The sequence below is a fragment of the Condylostylus longicornis genome, unplaced genomic scaffold (genome assembly GCF_029603195.1).
Source record: "Condylostylus longicornis isolate FDR11 unplaced genomic scaffold, ASM2960319v2 ptg000055l, whole genome shotgun sequence".
Taxonomy (NCBI): Eukaryota; Metazoa; Arthropoda; class Insecta; order Diptera; family Dolichopodidae; genus Condylostylus; species Condylostylus longicornis.
In genome coordinates this window covers 1,723,855-1,748,880 of record NW_026578024.1, presented here as the reverse complement: position 1 = coordinate 1,748,880, position 25,026 = coordinate 1,723,855, and the positions used below count along the sequence as shown (strand labels likewise).

Sequence of the window (25,026 nt, the reverse complement as noted above, 5' to 3'; positions counted from 1 at the left end):
ATTATTAACCGATTGTGATATTTTAATAAAGACATTAATTTAAAATAAAATTTTAAAATTATTGACTCAAAAGTTAACTATTCGCACCAAATTTTCTGATTACAAAGAATACTCAAAAATTTATTAATAATTAAAATATATTTATTCATATTTTATTTTATAAATAAATTCATTGGTCTTACATACATATTTAAATTATAACAAAAGAAAAAGAAATTAATACTGTGTATATAAAACTATACATTAAATAAATTAATTAAGTAACTTAAAGGTTAGTACATGATTAGAAATTCTAATAATATGTAGTATGTGAAAACATAATCAGCTCGTACATAAAGTGCACGAACATAAATTTTAAGATTCAATAATTGATCACGGTTTCTCTAAGATATTTTTTTCTTAAGGTTATGATATAACGATTTTCTTATTTTTACATCTTATTAACTAAAAATTAATGTCTATCTAAATAATATAAAAATTACAATTATCAAACATTAATATAAAATTAGAAAATTAAAATATTTTCACTAAATTTATCTATTTTGTATCATTGTTTAAGTTTGAGCTATTTGTGGGTGCCTCTGGGTCAATCTTTTTATATAGTTCCCGTATTTTTCTATTTAATTCAGATTTTGGAGAACTAGGTTGACTATTATTTGCACTTGATGGTTGTACGTTCGAAGAAATAACTTTATCTATATTTGCAGAACGGTGAACACCTGGAGAATTTCTAGGTGAATTTTTGATTTCAGAGATTTCACCTGTGCTTGGGAATTTAGGTAAATTAAGTACTTGTTTTGGTTTATCTGATTTATTTGATTTATTATCTTCAAACTCATTTTCTTCAGAAATTCTATCTGGAATTGATACTTTCTCTAAACTATCACTATCTTCAGGCATTTCAGCTATAGCATTTTCTAATTCATCGAAATTGTAAAATATTTTCAAATCAATTTTAGCACCTTCAAATACTGATGACACATGTGGTTTTAAATTATAAAAGAAAATCTTTTGTTTTCGACTACCAAAATCATCAACAAGAGTGCTTATTACTTTAGCTGCTGTAAAATCGGCCCCATAAATATGTGAGCAATCAATGACGACAGGTAAAGTTGATTTTAAACCTTGTTTATTGATTTCATTTCTAACAAATTCAACTGAAGGAAATATAATACAACGATCTGGAGTCAAAACTAAATATTTATGCCCATTGTCGGTCTTAAAAAAAATAAAAGAAGAATTGTAAGTAAAATTTTAAAATCTTAGTTAATAATCAATTTTTGACTTACCACCATGAATTCTAATCGTAGTTTTGGTCTAGCAGCATGATAAAGAATGAATACAACGTTAATACCAATTCCAACTAAAATTCCTAGTTCAAGTGGCAAGACAAGGCATGCAATAAATGTTGAAAGTCCAGGAATTAAATCGGTTCCTATATTAAAAGACAAAAATTAATCTGTTATGAAGTAAATTGTTTCTAATGGAGGTAGTTCTATGCTTACTTTTACTTCTCCACATTGGTTTAATAACTCTGTATTCGACTGTAAAAATAACAGCGGCAATAATGATGGCGGCTAAGGTTGCTTTTGGAATATAATAGAAATATGGTGTCAAATATAGCAAGGCTAAAATAACAATGGTTCCTGTATACAGATTACCCAATTGAGTTCTAACACCACTGGCATTATTTACTGCGCCTATTAAAGTGATGAATTGTTATAAAAATATTCTGCAACTTATGTAATATATATAAAATTTACCTCGAGCTAAAGCGCCTGATCCAGGATATCCTTGGGCAAAAGAGTTCGCAATATTTGCTGTACCAATAGCAATCAATTCTTGAGTAGCGTCAACAGGTTTTCCATGTGCTATTTTTTTTTTTTTCAAAAAATAGTAAAAGTTATTTTGACTTTAAAATAAAATATTTTTGAATTAACTTACAAAAAGCTTTGCAGGTCGCAATATTTTCTAATAACGCAATCAATGGCACAACAATTAAACCTGAACCCATATTTGAAACCATTTCGGTAAATGATTCACCTTTTAATTCTGCATGTTCACCTTCGGTTTGATTTCTTGAAATTACATCTCCAGGAATAGAAAATGGTGGTAATTGAAATGTTGGTAAACCAGCTGGTACATAACCAATCATTTTCAATGATCTATCACCGATAGAATATAAATAAGCACCAATTGCACCAAATGTAATAACCAATACAGCATTCCTTGCAGTTGCCAATAACCATACAAATTTATTTAAAATTTTCACAAATAAATTTTGTTTCTTTTCATCCCCCAATTTTAAATTAACCATTTGTCTCATTAACAGTAGAATCGCAATGCATGCTAATCCTAATGCCGTATCCCATAGTCGAATATTATGTATATCTTCTATAATGGAAATCCATGCTTGAACGAATGTTGTACCTGAGGACCTAACTCCTAAAATATCTTTAACTTGTGACGTTAAAATAATTAACGAAACCGCTGAAGTAAAACCGGAGCTTACAGGTCCTGACACAAAGTCTATCAAAAATCCCAAATTAAATAATCCCATCAGTAACTCAATAATACCAGTTAAGAAGCTTAATAAAACAGCTCTTTGCCATACACCTTTTGCTGTTTGAAATGTTAATAATGAAGCGATTGCTGTTGGTCCCATTGGTACATCTTTACTAGATCCGAGAAAAATATATATGAAACAACCAAGAAATGAGCCATAAAGACCATACTGTAAAATTATTAAAAAAAAATTTTAATAAAAAAATTAAATTCCATGTTGAAAAATTTTAATATTATTTCTCTTACATTTGGAGGTAGTCCTGCAATACCACTGTAAGCTAAAGCTTGTGGTATTACTGTTAAACCTACAGTGAATCCAGCAACTAAATCACCAATAGCATCTTCTTTTGTATACTTTGGTAACCATGTTAAAATTGGTAAACGTTTATAAAGCATCTTTTTTCGAAAAATATTTTTAGCTTTATCTTCAGTAAATTTTTTGAATAACTTCAAGTGATCCAAAGCAGTCATTTTTTCGTTGTCTAAATCTTTTGTAACTGTAATTATAAAAAGAAATATAAACATTACATTTTTCGACGGTCTTCAACAAAATATAAAAAATAATTTAATTATCATAATTTATTTTTACCTTCAAAAGCATTTGATCCTTTAAATTGACACTGCGCTGGAACTTCAATTGAAATCTCAGTTCTTGAATGACGGTGATTTCTAGTATGACGCATTTTCTTTTTTTTTAATTTCCTTCTCGCTTGACTTTTAATTTGGCTTACTAAAACAATAAATTAAAAAATAATTATAAATTTTATGCTTTCAATTTGAAAAAAAAATAGTGTTAAATAAATAAATTTGAGTTAGTCATCAAATTTTTTTAAAAAAAATTAATACTCGTATTGAGTTGAAAAGGGTTACTTTAAATCTTACAAGTAATAATTCTTTATTAATAGCCTCTATTTAAACATTTGTTTTACTAAATGAGAGCAATTTCAATGTAAATTTACTGAGCTTGTAAAATTTAAATTAGTTGTGCTCAGATTTTCTAGTGAAATTATTTATAACAGTGTTAAGTAAGGCAAGTGACGTCGTCATTATTTCATTTAGTATGCTAAAGAAGTTTAAAATTTCTATGACGTACATACATTGAATATGTCTATTAAATCTTATTTTTATATGTGAGTTGCTTGAATTAAGTAATTTTCAATTAAAATTATAAAATTGAAATTATAAGTTAATTTAAATTAAGAATGAAATAAAATATGGCATTTCGTGCTCATTTTATTAAATCAGAAAAATGTTTTCAAAAGTTTATGGGCTATGGGAAAAAGCGAAACGAATTGAATAAAATTTGGAATAAAAAATTAACAAATCCAGAATAAATACATACATACACAGATATATTATTCGTGATTCGTGAAATTTAATAATTATGAATTGCACATTTATTTATTCAAATAATCTTTGTCAATTCTTAATTGCATTTTAAATTATTTTGTTTAATTCTATTAATTAGTAAATTTTATTATTCAAATTAATTTAATAACATTTTTCCAATTATAGTGGCATGATATTGAAGAAATCACAAAAAAATTTCAAGTAATCAAATTAATTGCTAATGAAAAGAACAATAAAAGTACCTAGTAAGCTTAATACACATTAACTATCTAGATCTATTAACTTAGAAAATGACAAAATATTTCTCAAAAAAAAAAATTTCAAGTTCTTAACACCTTTGACTATTCTGAAATACAATAATAAATTGAATCGCCCGAAAGTAGACAAATATTTTATTACTTATTACTTTACTCGTTAAGCAGAATGCTAAGTTCGATCAAACTTTTTTATCAAACAAATTGCTGTGCTTAATTTTAATGTATGATTAGGTAGCTGTATTGTATTATTGTTTGATGACAGTATTGTTATTATGAATGAGTGATCTTATTAATCACGATAACGGGAATTGTTTATAGAGTTTTTTAGCAATTTCTGCACATGTTGAAACTATTAAAAAATGAAATTTTAGCAAAATCTATAACTTTCGGAAATTTTCAAAAGAGGAAGTTTGTAATAAAAAATAAGGTTAGAAAGGTTTTTTTGACCTTAAATAATTAATTATATATATTAAATTAACCTATCAGAATTTCATAATTATAGTTGCAAATAATTTTATTTTTTAATTATTCTCCAAATTATTAAAATTTTCAATAACAAAAAAAAAATTAACATTTTTATAATATTTACTTCCAAAAATGTTGAACTAACCCCCTATAAGGGTTTTATCAATTAACCTCAGAAATTTATTAAGGAAAACAATTTATGATTACAAGTGATCTTAACGATTTTTTTCCAGTCTGTTGCTATACCCTTTATCAATATCTTTTTGTTTAACTATAAAGTTATTTTTGAATTATATTTTTTGCAATTATTAATTACAGATAAACAATGCACCTACATATATAATAATATAAGCATGTGTGTATGTGAACTGTCTACTTAAATTGGCATTTAATTTACTATAATGTTATGCTGATAATATTTTATTTATTATCAGCTCGTAACTGTCTTAACACTATAATTATATGAAATTCCTATATTATTATTATTTTCATTGTTATTGTTATATGAATCAGTGTTTAAGTATTTGGATTTCGCGGTATGACCTTACAAATATATTTTTAATCGTTTAAAATTCGAAATTTTATGGGAGATTGAAAAATAAAAGTGTTATATTGCAGATAAAGGCTTCCAAATTTCTTGTTTATCTTTTTAGTTCCTTCTGTTTTATAATTTTATTGGCTTGCATATTTATGTTATTTTCTTAAATAATTTCTGGATTTGATTTTTCATATTGTGTTTCATGTCATTCAATTACAATAATATAAATATTTACTAAAGAGTATTTATTATAATTACACAGAATTGAATATATACATTCAAAGAGTACACAGGTACCCTTATAATGAAGTAGAAACTCACAAAACTCTAAAGAAATAATACAAATAGTAAACTTCTGATTTTAGTTTCGGATTTTAGTAAGATTATGAAAATTTTACTTTTAAACTAAGAATGCAAACAAATTTAATTCAAGGTATGTACTCAAATTTCTTTTCAATTTTAATCGAATTCATAGCTTAAAATATTTTAAAGTTATGATGCAATTGTCACCAATAAAAATATTTAATGTAGCCTTCAAAAGAATTTTACTATTTTTTTTTTCTAATTTCTCCAAGTGAATTGATTATACAAACAAATTGCTAAAATATTTTTCAAACAAGTTTTAAAATTTTTTTTCCAAAGTTTTAAAGTTCAGTTTTAGGTTTACGTAGTAAATAAATTCTTACATAATGGGTGATTTTTTAAGCATTTAGTTTTTAAATTTAAAAAATTGCGAATTTGCATATAATTTATGTTGCTGTACATGGTTTAAATTTTATGATTCCGGTAGTCAAACGGCAACTCCATGAAGTTATACCTAAAGTTAATTCTTCACTAAATATTGGAAACACTGCTCTTTTGGCAGCTTTTCCTTATGATGGTTAAATGGCAAAGTAAACTGAATTGACGTTCACAACGGAAAAACAAATCATGTCATATACAGAAAATCACTCGTTATATTAAATTCAAAATCCTATTCAATTACGAAATTACTTATGAAGCTATTAAAATACTTGTATGTCAATTCGAAATATTTTATAATATAACGAATTACGTTGCAATTATTTTTTGTCTAGAAAGGTTTAACTGTATACTTATATACATTCTCCACTGAGTCAAAGTTCTGTATGTCTATAATAAGAATATATGTATACTTATTATCAATTTAATGGCTATAATACAAACAACACCTACCTACCATAAAAAAATTCTTTATTGGAATTCTTTAAATTAAATAAACACGTTCAAAGCTCTTTGTACATTAATTTTCTTATAAAATATTAATTGAAATCAGTTTAACATTCCCATTATAATTATTACTACATATGTTAATAACTATTTGATTTATTGTTTAAGTTTATTGTTGCAATCGTTTTTTTCATAATTTATAAGTAGCAAACAATAAAGTACTTTGTATAATAACTATGGAAATATTTAAAAATGCTGGTAAGCGGAAAATTACTAAATTAAATTAAAGCTTAACTGATTTAAAAAGATCTTCATAGCGCTTATTTCAATATTGAGCAGCTGTAAAAACAAAATTACCCGCAATTATTATTAAATCCTTATAGGATTCCGACAAAACAATTCGAATCGATGTAAAATTCTATATGAATAAAATCTATACTGATTTTTTTAATTGCTATTATAATTCTTTATATAATTTAGATTTAGAGGCTGAAGAACGAAAATTGTTGATTAATTAGGGCTTAAGAGTTCTAATATTAAATTTTATCTTATACCACTTTTAATACATTCTTAACAAATTGCGAGTAAAATTTTTTGCAATTTTTCGAACTTTGATTTAGGACCGAATTTACAAATTACGATTGAAATACCGCTTTCGAATTTTGAAACTATCGGATTATCAAATATTATTAAAATTTCCAAATTCACAAATGCAAAATTTTTGCAATTATTCGAAAGTCTACTTGGGTTGTCAGCTATAATAAAATTTCAAGTTTTTTAAACAAAAAATAAATAATAATAAACAAAATGTTTACTACACAGTTAAACACATGTACATATTGTACTTACTTAAATATTATATAAAATTATTACAACAAATTAAATTTTGCTACCCAGATAGACTTTTCACACACAATATAATTCATTCCATTTTTCATAACGAAAAAATTCCATTTTAAATAATTTTGTTATAAGAAATACTGTATATAAGGAATACTGATAACTCTTTTCAGTTTACGTCAACTGCAGGAAATATTGGTAACTCCTTGCAATTTTTGTTACCGGAAGACAACACTATTGAACAAAAATATAAAAATGATCTTTTTATAAGACATATAAATTAGCATTCTCTTAAGAATGGATATGAGTGTAATTTTGTGATTTTTGCTTAGGCTGAAGATAAAATTATTAAAACGAAGAATACGTTTTTAATCGGACGGAAGTTGAGGCCTTACCTTTAAGTATATAATAATCTTATAAAATAATTTATTTAAATTCTAATTTGAATATAAAATCTCTGATTATTATAAAAATCAAACAATTCTATGTGCTCTAAGTCCAGAAATCTTTGACTTTTAAAATAAAATTTAAAAACAAAAAAATTTGAATTTATTAAAAAGTCTACCTGGGTATAAATATCACATTACACTTTAATTTAAACGTCATATTGAAATCAAATTAACAAGACAGTAATTCTTACATAATTATTATCGTATAATTTATAATATATTAAATTTTAATAAGATGTTATAACATAGGTATTGATATTTTATCCAATATATTTAATCGATTCATGAATTCGCTATATAAGTTGGACTTTTGCATAAATTTTTAACTCTTGTTAAATCTACATGCAATTACATACACTTCATAATATGTTCTATATCTAAATTCGATTATATAATATGGACATTTATAATATGTATATGTGTATGTGTATGTCTATTAAAATTATAAACGGTTGTCACTCTATAACGATGCTGATATGACAATTCAATATGTCAAAATGTTGAATTTTTAATTTAGCATCCTTATTTTAATTTTTAATAATATTATAGAAAATTATAATTTATAAATGGAAAATTATAATCATTTTATACAATATTAAACGAATATAATAAATTATTTTTTGTAATAAAGAAGATACGAAAAAGTTAATTTGGCTTTTTTTTGCAAATTTGTAATGAAATCTAAAATTAAATGGGAAACGGAAGTACTTGTGTAGATGCATATATAAATAGAAATGGTTTTTAAAGGTGATTGCAAACTGAAGTAATCATACCATATCATCATACTAAATTGCTTTTATACCAAATAAGAATTTTTGAAACGTGCCATTTTAAAATCTTTATAAATTGTACAGGAATGGTAAAACAACATCTTTAAAATGTGCAATAATTCAGAAACACGTCCAAAAATGGTTTGAATATCAAAACTTTCATTACTGAAATCTAATACATAAGTGTGATCGTACTCACAAAATTTCTTTTTACTTTAATACCAATATCGCATTCAATCCAATTGCCAAACTATTCAAACCTCAATTGAAAGCTTAAATTATTTTCATCAAGTTTCTTATTTCTAAAATATTTTTATGGCAATTCTTCCATAATACATACAGACTTGTTACAATAAAGACATACCATTATAATAAGTTCAAGGCTGGATGTTCATCTTATGCAATTTAAGCTTGATTGTTTTGTTTTTTTGTCATATATTTAAAGTGAAAAGAAAAAGGAATTCCTTAAAAAGTATAAGAAAATTATAAAAATTTCAGAAAACAAAAAAACAAAAGAATTTCTTTTTTCACACTACTTAAAAGTTCATTTCGTTTTAAATTTAAAAATTTTCAATATTTTATCATAGTTTAAATAAGAAAATAAAAAAAAATAATTTATTTATTAAAGCATTTTATGATTTTGAACCTAAATACCATAAAAACTGAATTTTTTAATTATGTGCTAGGTATTTATTAAAAATACAATTAAAAAAAAACAAAGTGTTCGCAAATAAATCCTTAATTGCACCATTTTAACCAGTTTATTAGTTTTTGTTTCAATAAAATTGTTTTAAATGAGCGTTAAATAAATAATAAAATCTACATTTGTATATTTATAAATAAATAAGAACCTTTTACAACTTGTTATGAATTTTAATACAAGAAATTTTTTGTTTAAAAAAAAAATTATATGAAATTTTTTATTTATGTTTAAAAATCTTAAAAATAATCTTTTTATATTTTTATTTTCGTAAACAAAATTACCTTTACTATGTAGATTAATGAATGTAGAGTTTAAAATATTGAGTGAATGCATTCTATTTCAACTGCATTTTTAATTAGACGAAATATGTAAATGTTATTCATAAAGTAAGAGGACATAATGCACGGCATACATAAAATAAAATTTCTTAATCTTTAAGTATTATTTTTAAGAAAGAACTAGTTCAATTTAAGCCCGTTTTATGCGTATAATGTAATTTTAATAATATAATAACAATTAAGTGATTATTGTACTTAGAGCACAGTGGGAAGCAAGAAACAGGAAAATTTGCCAAACATCAGATCAGAAAAGAATATCTGTACGACTAGCATGTTTCAAAATCTTTTTCTAATTTCGTTTGTTAAATTATGTCTTAATGCGATACCAAGAGAAAAATAAGAAAGAGCAATATCAAGAGAAAAATTATAAAAATTAACTAAATTATGTCTAACTGACATAAGTGATCAGGAAAACTTGTAAAAAATTCAGTTTTTCAAGCTAGAAATAATCATATATGTATATATATACTAAGTAGATACAATAAATATTTTCATATATAAAACGACTAAACAAAATTAGTCACATTTGACGTTGACAGCTGTAAAAAATCACATATAAGGTGTCAAAAATAAAAACATTCAAAATTAAACTCACTCGTTGCATTCAATACGAAATGTCACAATGCACGTTTTTGGGAAGATTAAATATTTTTAGTTGTTATTTTTTCAATTATATTGCATTTCAGTATTCAACTATTTTCTGCTATCATTCTTATTTTTACATACAAATCTTATTTTTAATTTAGAATACAAAATATAAAATTAAATCATAGATAAAAGACTGAAATTCTGAATAAAAATTTGAGAAAAATTATAATTTTATCCACCTCTAGACTCTAGAGATCTTTCATTTTATAATAAATTTTACTAGAGGAAATGAAAATCGTTTAAAAAGTATAAACATTTTTAATGTATAACCTAAGTAAATCTAAATTTTTTTCGAGATAAAATAAAACTCAAGTGATTTCACATTCAAGTTTTATTATTTATTTATTTTGCATTTAAAATAAACGTGACTTTTTTTTTAAATAATCGCGCACATAATAGAAAAATTTTGTCTTATTGTTATAAATTTTATAATTAAAATTTGTCTTAAATAATAGGGTTAAAATTTATTATATTTTTATTTCAAATTAATAAAATCAATTTGTCCTAAATGTTAAATAGATTTTTATTATTTTGTGTATAATAAAATTTTAAGAATAATCTAACAAGTGACATTGCACTAACAAGTATAAGGCAGTAAGATTAACTGTAGGCAAATTCAAAATGAATTTTTCAATTTAAACTTATTAAATTATTAGAATTAAAACAATGTATTTAGCTATTTATAATTATAAAAATTTACATATGACATTGTAAAGAGCGAAGAAATTGGAATATCGTGAATGAAAACATACATTCAAACATATACATATATAGATGAATAAATAATTAATAAACCTGACAAATAAATGTTTTTATATTAAACTTCATTTTTGAACTTACAATAAATAAATTTGAAAACTTTCCTTGTGAAAAGTCCCAACTAGCTGTATGCTATAAATCTTTAGTTTAACATGCTTTAAAATTGTAATTAATTGTTTTATACATTATTGTTATATTAATTAAAAATGTATAAATGCTTAATTTAAAAAGTTAACTAAATAAATTACGAAAAATATTGCAAACATTTTGTAAATTATAATCGAATTAATTTTACCAAACAAATAATTGTTATACAAAATGATTATTAAAGATTTGAGTAAAAAATGAATATAAAAATTTTTAGTACGAAAATTTTGTTGTCTCAATATTGGAAAAATGACGAATTTTATTAAAAAGTAAAAAATATTTGTTAAATTTTTTAATGAGTGTGGCACATGTTTTAGTCATTTATTTATTTTTTTTTATATAATTGCAAATTTATAATTTTTACATTAAACAAATTTATTCGAAGAAATCACATTTAATGTTAAAATTTTTTATTAATAAATTTAAATTGTGTAACTGTACTTTTGAGATGCAAAAACGCGACCGGAAAAACCCTCATTTTATATATGGTAATTCTTGTGATTCTTATATGTAAAGTTGATTTTTATACTACTTCTAAACAGTTATTTATTATTATTAACAGAATAATCACGTGATTTCAAATTTTTCAATTTGCTTTAGACATGAACTCACAGTCATTATTATTTTTTTTTGTAATAATAATTCGAATCTAAAAAATTATCTTAATATTTTTTACAAAAATAACGGTTCTTGTCAACTGCGAAAATGTCAACTGCCTTCGAAATGCTTATGTGATCAAAAATAATTATTTGATAATTACAGCACTGAAAATCAGTTCTCATTTTATTTTGGCCTTTAAAATCTTGACATATACTTTACTAGCTCTTCGAACTGTTAATATCTTTTTCGGAAGAGAAGTTATAAGCCAAAAAGAGGGTTGCCGAGATTCCTATATCTCGGGAGCCGTTGAAATTAGACAATTATTTTTAAAAAAAAATTTTAGCCATTTTTGGTTCTTTAAACAGTGATATATAATATTATACTCTTTACCAAATTACCTTGTATTTTGCGAAGTATCTAAGAATAAAAATCGAAATTCTTATTTACGCAACAATGACTAGTATATAATCTCTGGAATCGTGTATATGACCCAAAATCCATCCAGAAACTAGTTGGAAAAACAATAAATAATTGAATAAATTATAAATCGTAAGAACACACACACAACCAGCAAGATTAATTCGTAAATTGTGGTTTTCATACCCTCTATGGAATCAAAACATTTTTTCATATATCTTTATTTAAACTTATTATTGATTAAACTGCAATTTCAGTTGAAATTTCAACATTAACATATTAGGTACCGCACTTAAGAATTCTTATTAAAAAATTAAAAATTTCAATAAAACTTTGATTTTGAAATTTTATTAAAAATTATTAAATTTAGTCATTAATAATAAAGAAATAATAATTCATAAATTTGCATAATATTGTGGTCAATATTTTATTTGATTTTACTAGATTCTTGTTAAATATTTTATTTTTATATTAAACAAGAATCTAGTTTTAAATATGACACTTTATGTTTTGCATTATTCATGTAAAATTATCGTTACCCAAAATACATATTAGAAGAAAAAAATTACTAAAATGAAGAAAATGCTCGCGTCATACTCAAGTCTTAGCACAAAAAAAAACCAATTTAGAGTTAACAAGAAAATTGAATAATTTTAAATCACATTTAAAAACCCATTGACGCACAAAATATACTTGAAAAATCAAAGTGACCTTTAACAAGAAAATCTCAGATAGAAAAACAAAAATCAAAATCAATGCTAAAAACTGTTAACCCAAAAACCTAAAGCTATGCAATATTTTCGGAACAATTCTACGTCATTTATTTTGCATTAACTACTCTTAAAGTTGTGTACAAAGCCTGCATTATATGAAAACTATTTTAAAGCTAAGAATTTCTAAAAAGGAAATATTTTTCTTAATTAATTAAAGTTTTAAATTTTCAAATTGAAATCATGTTACTTACGTACTTGTATGTATGGCATGGCATGTATGAGCAAATTTGTTGAAAATTTTTGAAATTTTTGAAATTTATTTTGTTAATTAATTTATAATTTAAAAACAATTACCATGAGAAAGTAATTTCGCTTACTTATATAAAGCAATTTAATGACACTTCTAAATGCCAAATGGATTATGTATATCACTAGTTTGTATATATGTACATGTCTAGCAATATGTACAAAATTCTTGTTAACTTTCACTCATACTAGCTAGAATCTATCGTAAAGAAACAAGTCTTGGTTTATTTCCCAATTTTGTAATTAATTATCAACGCCTGCAGTTACATTTTCGTGTAATTACTACCTTATTGCAATTAATATTTTTTTAATTCTAATGTTGATTTTTTAGAAAATTTTTTAATTATGCACAATTTATTTTATATAATATATAAACAAAAATAATATTCATAATTTTTTTTAAATTCTTCCTGTAATTAAATTTCATGTTTAAGAAAGAAAATTTTTTTCAAAATAAAGCCACAATTTATGTAATGAAATTGCAAGTTTAACACTATTTAACACTTTAATAGTTTGCAGTTAAATTGCAGTATACATATACAGACAATACATATACATTAACAAACACATGAATATCAGAAAAGAATTATTTTTAATAAATTAATGAATGAATAAAAATAAATCCTTAAACTAATTGGCAATGAGACCACAATAAATATTATTAAAATAAAATGCAATTTAAAATTAATTTGTGGTTAATTTTGTTTTTGTAGCAGAAACTCAATTTTTACAATTTTATTGCTTATACATACATACATATCATATAAAATAAAGCAAAAATAATATTAAGAGATAAATTCAGTGTTAAAGTAATTTTTGTACCAAATTTATTACCCAATTAAAATTACTATATTTTTTACATAGATTTTAAATTTACTATCAGATCATTGAGTTTTTTTTGTATCCCAGACATAATTTTGATTTTTATTTCAGAATTTCACACTTAAATTTTCTTAGAATCTAATTTGAATTTTCCACATATTTTAAATTTTTGATTTCAATTGTACAATTCTTATCGAATTTGAAATTATTATTCTTACTCTTCTAAATGAATTACCCAGGAATCTACTCAAATAAGTACTTGAAGTACTTAATAGCTTTCTGTATAACCTATATTAAAATTGACTTTTGATCGTTTTTGTTATTTCTATTATATTATGAAAATTAAAGTTGATGACCTGAAAACCAGTAATGGCGAACCTTCTTTCGCACTAAATTCAATTTTGTTCATTTGTTTTTTAAGTGTTAACCGTAGTATTTAATATAGCGCTAATGAACTCGCTTGAAAAGTAAATGACAAATATTAAAATTTTGTAAAGGATTGAATTATTAAACTTCTTGTACGGCATTTATTATTCACTGACACGCTAGCCATCGGTTCGCCAGCACTATGTATCGTACTGTTATATATTTAGGACAGTAAATTTGCGAAAATTTTTATCAATTTTAGAATTATAACTTAAATTAATGTTGAAATTGAAAAAAAACGCACAAAAATAACAAATATTTACGCGATTTCAGTTCAATAAATCTCAATACACACATAATACATAACAATTAAATGACATTATTTCAATATGAAAATGAATGTAAGGTGAAAGGTTAAGAATTTCTTTATCTATTTTATAATAATATTCTAGGAAAACTTAAAATTATAGAAACAAAATATTTTGTTGAAATTCCCTTCCCCGGCAAAAATTCATTTTGATAAATTATAAATTCTAAGAAATGAACAGTTACACAGAATATGTATGGCCGTCTTCTCATCGTCCCTGCAGAACCTATACAAAGGGAAGTTTGATTTGCCCAGTTTGTGCAAATTTCACCGGACGGATAGGAGTCTGATAACTTTACGACAGCGCGAGTGATATTGGCAAAAATTTTACATAAAAATGTTTTCGCAATTATGGAATGGAAATTTATTGCAACTAACACTAATGATTCAGTGTCTTAATTATTTAAAATTACTTTATACAATCTTTATGATTTCAATAGTAAATTAATTGGATTTTCTAAATTATTCATTTTGATTAATAAAGTTCAAAATATTCAATAAATTCAATTAATTTCCTTTATAGAACGTAATTACGTTTTGCACAATGCACAATTTTAAACAAAAGAGTTTTCATCATATACAAGTTCTTAATAAAATAATTATTACGAACTTGTATATGATTAAATTCCAAAATGTTTTTTAAAATTATTATGTAATATTAAACACTGACTTGGAATTATTAAATTTTTATAATTTCACTTCGTATTGCACTTAAAAAGTTCTTATATTGTTTTTAATTTGTAAAGAACCTCGAACTTGCATTTTTTCGTTTTTTGTGTATAAATCATAAGTGTAAATACAAAATAATCTTTTTTAATTATGATTTAACATTTTATCATGTACAATTTTTGTTAAAAAAAAATTAAAACAAAAATAAAGAAAAAACAAAACTAGTTAATTACGGTGTTATGAATAAAAAATGGTCGTAATTTCTTTATTTTTTTAAGTTTTTGGCAAAAAAAAACGTAAAGTGCAAGTTTTCATTACACTTTTAATATTTACGAGTTTTTATTGTAACAAAATCAGAATATTATCACGTTTGCATGTAGAGTATGGCTTTAAGCTATATAGGTGCCCGTACATGTGTGAATAAATGTGAATTAGAGGTGTCAGCCTACATATATTTTACTTAAATTGTAATTGAATTTAGTTTGACATTTAAAACATGCATGCTAATTATTTTCAATTATAATAATATTTAAGTAAATTTACATGAATATTAAAAAAATGAATAAATCCTAGAATCGTATTTAAAAATTATGCAAGCATTAAAATTTTGCTTATATTTTTTTAATTATAACAATCTTACTTTCAAATTTGACAGCTTTATTGAAGACCCTTAATTCACATACAGTAGTAGAATTGGATACATATACGAAGTGTATGTAATGCGTATTTAATCGACTCCTTTAAGTCATCACAATATTCACATTACTTTAAACGTGATATAATTCTAAAATTCATTGTTATTATGTTAAAAATAAATATTTATACGAAATGACAATTAAAAATGTATTCATGCATACACAAATGTCAATTGCCTACATAAATATTGTTTACACTTTTCTCCATTTAAAATGATATTGTATAAATTTAAGATTTTAATTAAATTAATCGTCAATATCAGAACTGGTTCAAAATACAAAAATATTTATTATTTACTTTTATAGAAAAATCTAACAGAGAAATTTTACATAATGTACACGTTTTTCTACACTTTTATATTTCTAAGGGTAAATCCCCGCATTCACTTTCATATACATATGTACAGTCTCGTGAGCAGTAAACTGTAATATACTTATCTACTTACAAATACTTTGTAGTTTTGACGTAAGGTCACTAACTTTATATAAGCAAGTTTTATTGTTTTATATTTTTGGAATTTAATTCTGTAAAATTATTTTATATTTTTATTTATTTGAGCAATAAATTTTTAAAATTATTTTTATGATTGCATTCGCATGATTATAAATAGTTTTGTTTTCTTAGAATATTTTAGCTTTATTAAAATTTTAATCATTTGTAGGTTTTAAATTATACCTAGAATTTATAGCCATTCTGGGTTTTTTTCTTGTGGAAGGTGAATAATTTATTTGTAATAAAGCGACAATTTTCATTGACAATAAATAAAATATCAAATATATTTTTAATTGTGCAGATATTTGATAATCAATTTTCAGCTCGGTATTTCACAATAAATTTAATAATAAATTTGCATAAAAATTAAATTAACAGTTAATTTTCAATTGATTAAAAGCTAGCTCACTTAAATTTATTTCAATTATTAAAAAATAAATTGAGTAATTTACAAAAAAGTACATATACAAATTTCTTTTGAAATTTTATTATTCTTATTTTAATTTATAATACCTAATTTGTACCTAATTGAAAGTACCTAATTTTTCCGAACAAGAGATAAAAGATGCTTTAGCTCTTGTTAAAAGTGGAATTCGAAAAGAGACTCATTGTGTCTGTTTTTAGCTGAACCAAAGAAAGTGATAATAAGGATTCGCTCCCGGAACCGAGACGCTGTAGAGGAACAAGCAGATAATAGGCATGTCTGTAATTTCCAGTGGACCTCAATTTACTTATGTTTATTAATTGTAAGTCTTTCCTATTTACCGAAACCGCTATGGTTTTGTCTTTTACAATTTTAATGCAATGAACTATGTGATTAATTTTGTTTTGTTTTTTTAGTAAGCTACTATACCCAAGAATTATTTTACAGTGGCTCATTTTAGATAGTGTTACTTGTTCATTTCTAACTTGATAGTTTTTTAAGCTTAGTTGTACTTAAAATAACTTTGTACTGAAGATTTTCCTTTAAAATCTAAAAATGTTGTTTAATTTACAAATTACAGTTTTTAACAATACACTACATAATTAAATAAATCTAATGAGTGACATTAGATTTATTATGTAAAAGTTAACATACGTTAACACTCAAATTAATTATGAATTCATTAAAAACTTTAAAACAAAAATTCAATCAGTATATTAAGTTGGATTACCTGTAGAACAATAATGGTAATAATTACTGTACTTAAATACTTATACATACAGTATATATTCATATAAATAACCATATAAACTTATGAAAAGTAGTAGAAAATAATTACTACTTTTTCGTGATATTTTGTAATAATTTTATCACTTATCACATATAATTAAATTTATTATTTATGAAATATCGAAATAAAAATGTGACTGATATGAGACATGATTCCTACAAGTTGGCTTACAAAATGAGTATTATTGAAGTGCCGCCTTATAACGTCGCTATATAAAGTTGTCGATACATACGTATTGTAGTTATGATCTAAACGAAGGATGCGCGATCTTTTGGTATGGCATTTAATTTTATTTAGTTGTATTTAAAGTTTTTTACTTTAGTAAGAGATAATGCAATAAAATTTAATTTGAGAAGGTTCTTAAATGTACTCGACACGTGCTTTAGGAGCAACCTTATTTCATTAAAGTAAAATTTTGCACAATCAAATGGGATTAATTGATTTTGTTTGATTTGAAGTCGGTGAGAGTTTGATTTAGCAATAAAGGGCCCATGAGTTTGAATGGATGGAAAAAAACTGTTTGATTAATTAATGGTGTTTGATTTCTAAACAAGCAATAAATAGACAACCAAAATGGTGATTATACAGATCCAGAGGTAGATTAAAAAAATTGTATGAGAAATACATTATGCATTTATGCCGAGTATGATCGTAACATACAAAGTAGCCTGTCGGAATTGGGCATTAAACTTTGTTTATTACTTGCTTAATCTCTTGAATTTAATATTCTTGAAATATCCCCTCCAAAAGTAAATTTAATAAAAACACTTGCATTTTTAAAATGTTTTATAAAAATTTAAAACTTTTGTAAAACTGGCGCACTTACATTATCTATGCTACATTAACCTGCATAATCAATAAAACTTATACAAGAACCGGATAACACTGATATTATAATTTATATTCTATGAATTTCTATACGATAATCCCAATCAATATTTCATTATTATTAATTCTAAAAATTGCTTAATTGATTTATTGAATATTCAATGTACCGGAACTCATAAATTTAAACTAAAACAACTATAATTCTTAAATAGAAAAATCTGACAATAAAATTTAAGCATATCCCATACCTAATAATTAAAATCGTGCATGATGATTATATGAATGTTTGTACAAAAGTCAATGTATTTATACTAAAAGTTACGATTTAGTTTCCAGAGTGCGCTGTGCAGCGTTTTTATAATCATAATTGGCAACGTCATAATATGGATTAAATAAAGTATCGAATATCGTAAACTGATTTTATTTCGATTAATTTAACTAAACTGTTTTTGTGGAAGATTAAATTATTGTTGATTGACATAGAAAATATTAAGTAATTATTCAATGTAATTGCATGAACTATGCAAGTATATAAAATATTTGAAAGTTGGCACAAAACTCTAAATCTGAGCATGTACAAAGTTAATTTCTAATGTATGTCTACAGCAACGTTTCTTTAGGTCTAACTCAGCAAATATTTTTTTAATGCTAAAATCATTACGTACTTTCAAATTTTATGATTAATATGATTTTTTTCTTATAATTTCAAATTAATAATTTTATCTCTTATATCACTTTAATAAGTGTGTCGAATAATTTATATTGATTAAATTTCCTTTGCAAAAAAAATTATTAAAAATGAGATTTCGTGATAAATTAATATTTTTTAAGTTGTTCAACATAATCACAATAAGATAATTTTAGGTAGGTAAATATTACCAATAATAAAACACTTGAGATCAATTAGTCGGATTTTAATTATTGCTTTGAAAAACATAAGCCCTGACGATCATCGATGGCACTTCAAAATTTTTATGCATATGGAATTATTAATTGGATGATTGCGAACTTGCGTCTAATTTTGAAATTTTTTGCATTACAATGTTGGGCCTAATAGACAAATAAATTAAACAAATTGAAGAAAGGAGCCGGAGAATAAAATTGTAAAAATTTTCTACTTGTTTAATTGATATTTTCAAAATTTTATGATCATTTAACATCAATATTGTTATTTTATATTTCAATTATTGCATGTGATCACTTTGTACAAAATTAATTAGGAATTTTTTAAAAACATTTTCTTTAAACAACAAGTAGATGTGCAAGTAATTTTTTATTTCCAAACTTTTATAATTTTAATAATAGTTACAACTAAATACTTAAAAAATTGTTTTTTTTTTTTTATTTACAACACGTGCAATGTCAATAATAAATATTTATAATTTTAATATTATAAACTCACTGGCTATTCAACATTTAAACTTATATGAACAATTAAATTTTAATAATAATTATTGTTGAAAATTTGATGTTAATTTAAATAATAAAATTTAAGCAATGCAAATTCGATAATTAAAAAGTTTTATAGTTATTTTCTAAAAGATTTAATTAAACAGATCGATTCTCATTAAGCAAATTTAATAAAGCTTAACTTTTTTATTAAGCAACAATAAATTATTGTCTAATTAGAAATTGTAGAAGCGGTTCTCAAAAATCACGAAAATTGTTTTTTTAAATTTTCTTAAATTTTCTTTTTTTCAAATTGTTTAATTTTTCAAATCAGATTTCACTTTTTTAATAATAATGAGGAAGAACAAATTTCTGTGAAAGAAAATATCGAATGGAATTTCCATAACTCGAATGATTTACGAATGCATCTTATTTAAAATGGTGAAACTCCGAATGCAAAAAAAACCAAATTTAACATTAGAACTCTATAGTTGCAATGAGTTTAAAGAAGAATATTAAATTAATGAAAAACAAGTTCAATTTCGGGAAAAATTTAATTAATGAATAGGTAATTGAAGTAAGGCGAGTCAATCTTTGAATTAATTAAATATAATACAATATATATACCTATATTTATAAATCCCTAAAATACAAATTATAAACTAATACCTAAAATAAAAAAAATCAAATATTTTATGGAAAATGTAAAAGTTAAAGTACCTCAATTGGAAATTCATTTGTTTTGGAATTCAATTTCTAATGTTTTTTTCTATCCCATACGATTACATTTAATAAAATTCAAAAAATGTTGAATATTGCTTTAATTTCTAATTTGAATTTCATTTTATAAAATTTATTTTTATTGCATAAGACATTTTAGAATTTTTCTAATAGAAATCGAGGGTTATTAGTCTTAAATTAATCTAATAAATTTTTATTTTGTCTATTTTATAATTTTTAATTCAGAAACTTTAAATTAATTTCAAATAATAATTGTTAAGATTTAATTTTTCCAATAAACAAAACAAAATTTTTGCAGTATGGCATAGTGCAAGTCATTTCATTCATAACTTTATAGAAAAACAATTTCATTTTTTATTCTTGGGTAATATTATGCAGTAAAAGTAAAAGTATCTAATGATTAAAACAAAATCTTTAAAATTCTACAATGAAAAAATTTAATGCATTTTTCTATTATAATTGTATTAAGTTTATTTCTTAAATTATTTTGAATAGATTTGACTTGAACAGTCTTAAAGATAATTAAATAGGTTCTAATAAATTAAATTATGGGAAATTAAAAAATATTCCATTTTTTTTTTATTTTAATGCAATTAAAATCTAAAATTCAAGAACAATATTTTTGCTAGATTAATAAATAAAATAAAAAAAAATTATGTAAATCAACCGCAGTCACATCAATTATTGTTTAATCTAATTGTCTTCACTTTGAAAAAAAACAAAACTAATTCAAAGAAAATTCATAATTAATTTTTTATGCTCAAATTTAGTACAAAGAAATTTTAAAACATTTGTGATTCTTAATAAAATTCTGTGATTCACCAGATATTTATTTTTTCAACAGATGAAGCATTAAAATTCAATAAATATTTTAAATACTTTTAACGAGACTAATAATTTTTTAATATAATAATGAGCACACTTTTAATTTTATGGAAATTTTGAAATAAAAAACCTTACTTGGTCAGAAATAATACCAAGACGTAATTGCGAGATAAATTTTATTTTATACTCCACAATTTAAAAGTTTAAGTCTACAATTTAAAGAACAATTCTGATGAAAAAATAACTTAATTTTGTTGATTTCTAAACCTCTAAATTTTGGTTCTATTTATTAACTACCTTGATTCCAATAAACTACAAACAATTTTATAGAGACGAACGCTTTTATTTTCATAGACAACAATTCAAATTGAAATTAAAATAATTATGCACGAATAAAATGGCAATCACTATACAATATTCGAATTTCAATTATGCAATTTAAAAATATTTTAATTAAAAATTATGATTTCAATAAGAATATAATTAAGTAATTGAAATTTTATGAAAATTCGCGCGGTTAGTGATTTTAAAAACTTCTTAGTTGTGCATCTTATTACTTAATTATCTTATCTATATATATAAAAAAAAATCTTACTTATTTGAATTAGAGCTTCCGATAATTTTGTTTAAAATTTTTAATTTTCAAAATTTTTCTAATCCACAAATTGCACCTCTTTTTTTATTTTTAATTCACTTTACATTTGTTGAATAAAATTATTGTTTTGTATTTGTATTTTTTTTATAATTGTTAATTTTCCATTTATTCGCTTTAAATTTGATAATTTTGAAAACTTTCCGAGAACTCCTCACTACAAAGTCCTTTACTGTATATTATAAATTCATGTACGATGTACAAAATAGTTACTCCGATTTTGTTTTTAAAAATTACACTTTTAATACTTTTTATTATTTTAGTTTTTTCTTCACTTTCATCAAAAAAAAAATGATATTTTATAAATTAAGTATTGCTTCGTACCGAATTGATTTTCAAATGTCAACTGTTAAAGTTTCACCTAAGACGAGCACATTTATTTAAATAATTTTCTTCAAAGGTCGCTTGTATTTATTATAGTAAGCTTTTCTTATACTATAAATAACAAGTTAAAAAAAAAATAAAAGTAAACAAAGAATTAACTAACTTTATTTAATTTAGCTTTTAATAAGTTAGTCAGTCAGTCAGTCAACTAGATAAGTACTAAATTTTTATATATGTATAGTTAACTTGCATTTTAAATAAGTGTGTATATGAGAAAAAGCTTAAACTCTTTACGATCCATTTATTTATTTATTCAAGATCAATGAAGAATATTGTACTATATACATATGTATACACACATAATAGTAAATGTCGTATAGTATAAACAGCAAGAATAAGAAAAAATAATGAGAAGGTCCATACTTGATAATGATAACTAGCGTATTAATGATAACGGTTGTAAAAATAATTCACACACACATATCACACCTGGTTAAAGTGAAAGCTTTCGCTTTTTTTTCATTGTTTTTGTTTTTGAACTAAAAATTTTAAATGTGATTAAAATACAGAGAGTTGCATGTACATACATATTTACAATATACATGCCTACATACATTTGTATGTTGAGTTTAAATAAATTAATTAAGAATTTATAAAATACACACAATTTTATTAAATGAATAACAAGAATGAATTAAAATTAAATAAAATGTTGTTCTTTAAACAAACAAATGAAAAATTTCGCATTATCAACAGCTATAATGACAAAATTAGCAATAAATAAAAAATATTAATAAAATTGAAATTAATAAAAATTTTGACAATAAAATTGAAATTTATGTAAATATGTCAAAAAAGAAAACAAAAAACGAAAATCAAATTAGCAAAAATCAAACCCGTATTTCGCAATAAAGCTTTTTGACTTCCTCATACAAAATGTAAAATTCGTACATTTTGTTTATTATTTATTGTTGTTATTTGATTAGCAATAAATTTATATTTAGGTACTTTGGTTTATAGCAACATTTTAATATTTATTAACAACAACATTGTTGACAAAAGCGTAATATTGTTTTCATTTTATTTTCTTTTTATGAGATAAAAAATAATATTTGAAGATTTGGATCGTGATAAATTTAAAAAAAAAAAAGAGAAAACACTTATAAATTAAAATTTTTTTGTTTTATTGTTGAAAAAAATTATAATTAAATTATATAATTTCAAAGTAAATAAGAAGACGCAGGGATGTGACAAAATGAGGAAATTTTTTTTTTGTATGATAACAATTTTAAAAGTTCCATTTAATGAGAAAATCCTGGCATTGTACGTGGGTGTTTTGCATCATTTAGAAATTTTTTTGCGAAGGTTTTTCTATATAACATTTCCGTTATATTAATTAATTTTTATTGCACATACTTACTTTTTTATAATTCAAATTTTTTATATTTTTCAAATAATTATTATTAGATTCTCCTTGAACGTGAATTTTTCGAATTAATAATTTTTGCTGTTATTAAGCGAAATAATATTTAATTTTCGATATTATTACATAAATACATTTTATGTATATAAGAACTTAAAATGTGAATTTAATATAATACTCTTATGTCTGTTATTCGTTTTGATATTCGTATTATACAAAATATTTGACATGCATGCATTACTTAATTATAAAGTACATACTAATATTAATTATAAACTATAATGTTTCCTAAATATAAACTTTGAGTGTCATATTGTAGTAATCTAGCTTTTGAATTCGGTTCAGCCTAAAAATGTTCCGACTGAAGAGAGTTTTCTGTGAATTGAATTTAAAATCTTATAGCTACATTATGGAACTCAAAAATATTTAAATAATGCTCAAACCCTTAAATCAAAATCAGAACTATAATAAGTTCTAATATAAATAAATATTATGTAATGTAAACATTATTATAAAATTTATGCAAAACTCATGTGACTCTTATTGTTTCTGTTTGGATTAATTGTTTTAAATTTTTCAATTTCAATTATAAAACTTTATTCTATTACAAATTAAATACAAATATATTTGGTTCATCAAATTTGGTTCAACTCAGTGGGTATATAAAATATGTACCTACATATATTTACTCACAGATGTACTAATCGTTTTCTTTTCATATATTTTTAATGTTAATAACAGCGAATTTTGGTATTTTTCCTTTTACTTTTACGCAAAATTAAATATTTGTCAAAAATTTATCTATTTAAATAAACAAATTCATAATTAGAGAAATATTTTAACTGAATGAAAAAAAACTATATATAATAAAAAAGGATGTTGATTTTGTGGTTGAAATAAAACTGTTGTGCAGTATAACAGTATTTTTAATCATAGAAAGTATGAAATTACAAAAATGAAGCTGTATTTATTTTTCTATGAAGTGCTTTGTAATAAACACTGACGTCAAATTGTTGGGGTATAAGATCCAAAAAAAAAATTGTTTTTGATTTTTTATTTGTGGTTGATTTACTGAGATATATTTTGTATTATACATATTTTGTAATTTATCCGAAAATTAATCCTGTGTTCCGCCAGGTTAAATATTTCCTCTTTTAATTAACTT

The 25,026-nt window shown here is 23.2% G+C and overlaps 1 protein-coding gene across 1 annotated transcript; it reads right to left on the bottom strand.

The window, feature by feature from the left end:
* Positions 1 to 172: 172 nt before the first annotated feature.
* On the bottom strand, positions 173 to 22,468 carry LOC129611733 (sodium-independent sulfate anion transporter). The gene is made up of 8 exons (XM_055525024.1): positions 22,058 to 22,468; positions 3,155 to 3,295; positions 2,812 to 3,062; positions 1,945 to 2,734; positions 1,764 to 1,871; positions 1,506 to 1,700; positions 1,290 to 1,435; positions 173 to 1,218 (listed from the first exon to the last, which is right to left on the bottom strand). The coding sequence occupies exons 2-8, from the start codon at positions 3,246 to 3,248 to the stop codon at positions 538 to 540; spliced, it is 2,265 nt and encodes a 754-aa protein (XP_055380999.1). The 5' UTR covers positions 3,249 to 3,295; positions 22,058 to 22,468; the 3' UTR covers positions 173 to 537.
* Positions 22,469 to 25,026: the final 2,558 nt, after the last annotated feature.

Coding starts and splice junctions, on each gene's coding strand:
- LOC129611733 (XM_055525024.1), bottom strand. CDS start 3,248: ATGCGTCATACTAGAAATCACCGTCATTCAAGAACTGAGATTTCAATT. Junction 1,872..1,944: donor TGCGACCTGCAAAGCTTTTT/GTAAGTTAATTC, acceptor AAAAAAAAATAG/CACATGGAAAACCTGTTGAC. Junction 1,219..1,289: donor TACGATTAGAATTCATGGTG/GTAAGTCAAAAA, acceptor ATTTTTTTTAAG/ACCGACAATGGGCATAAATA.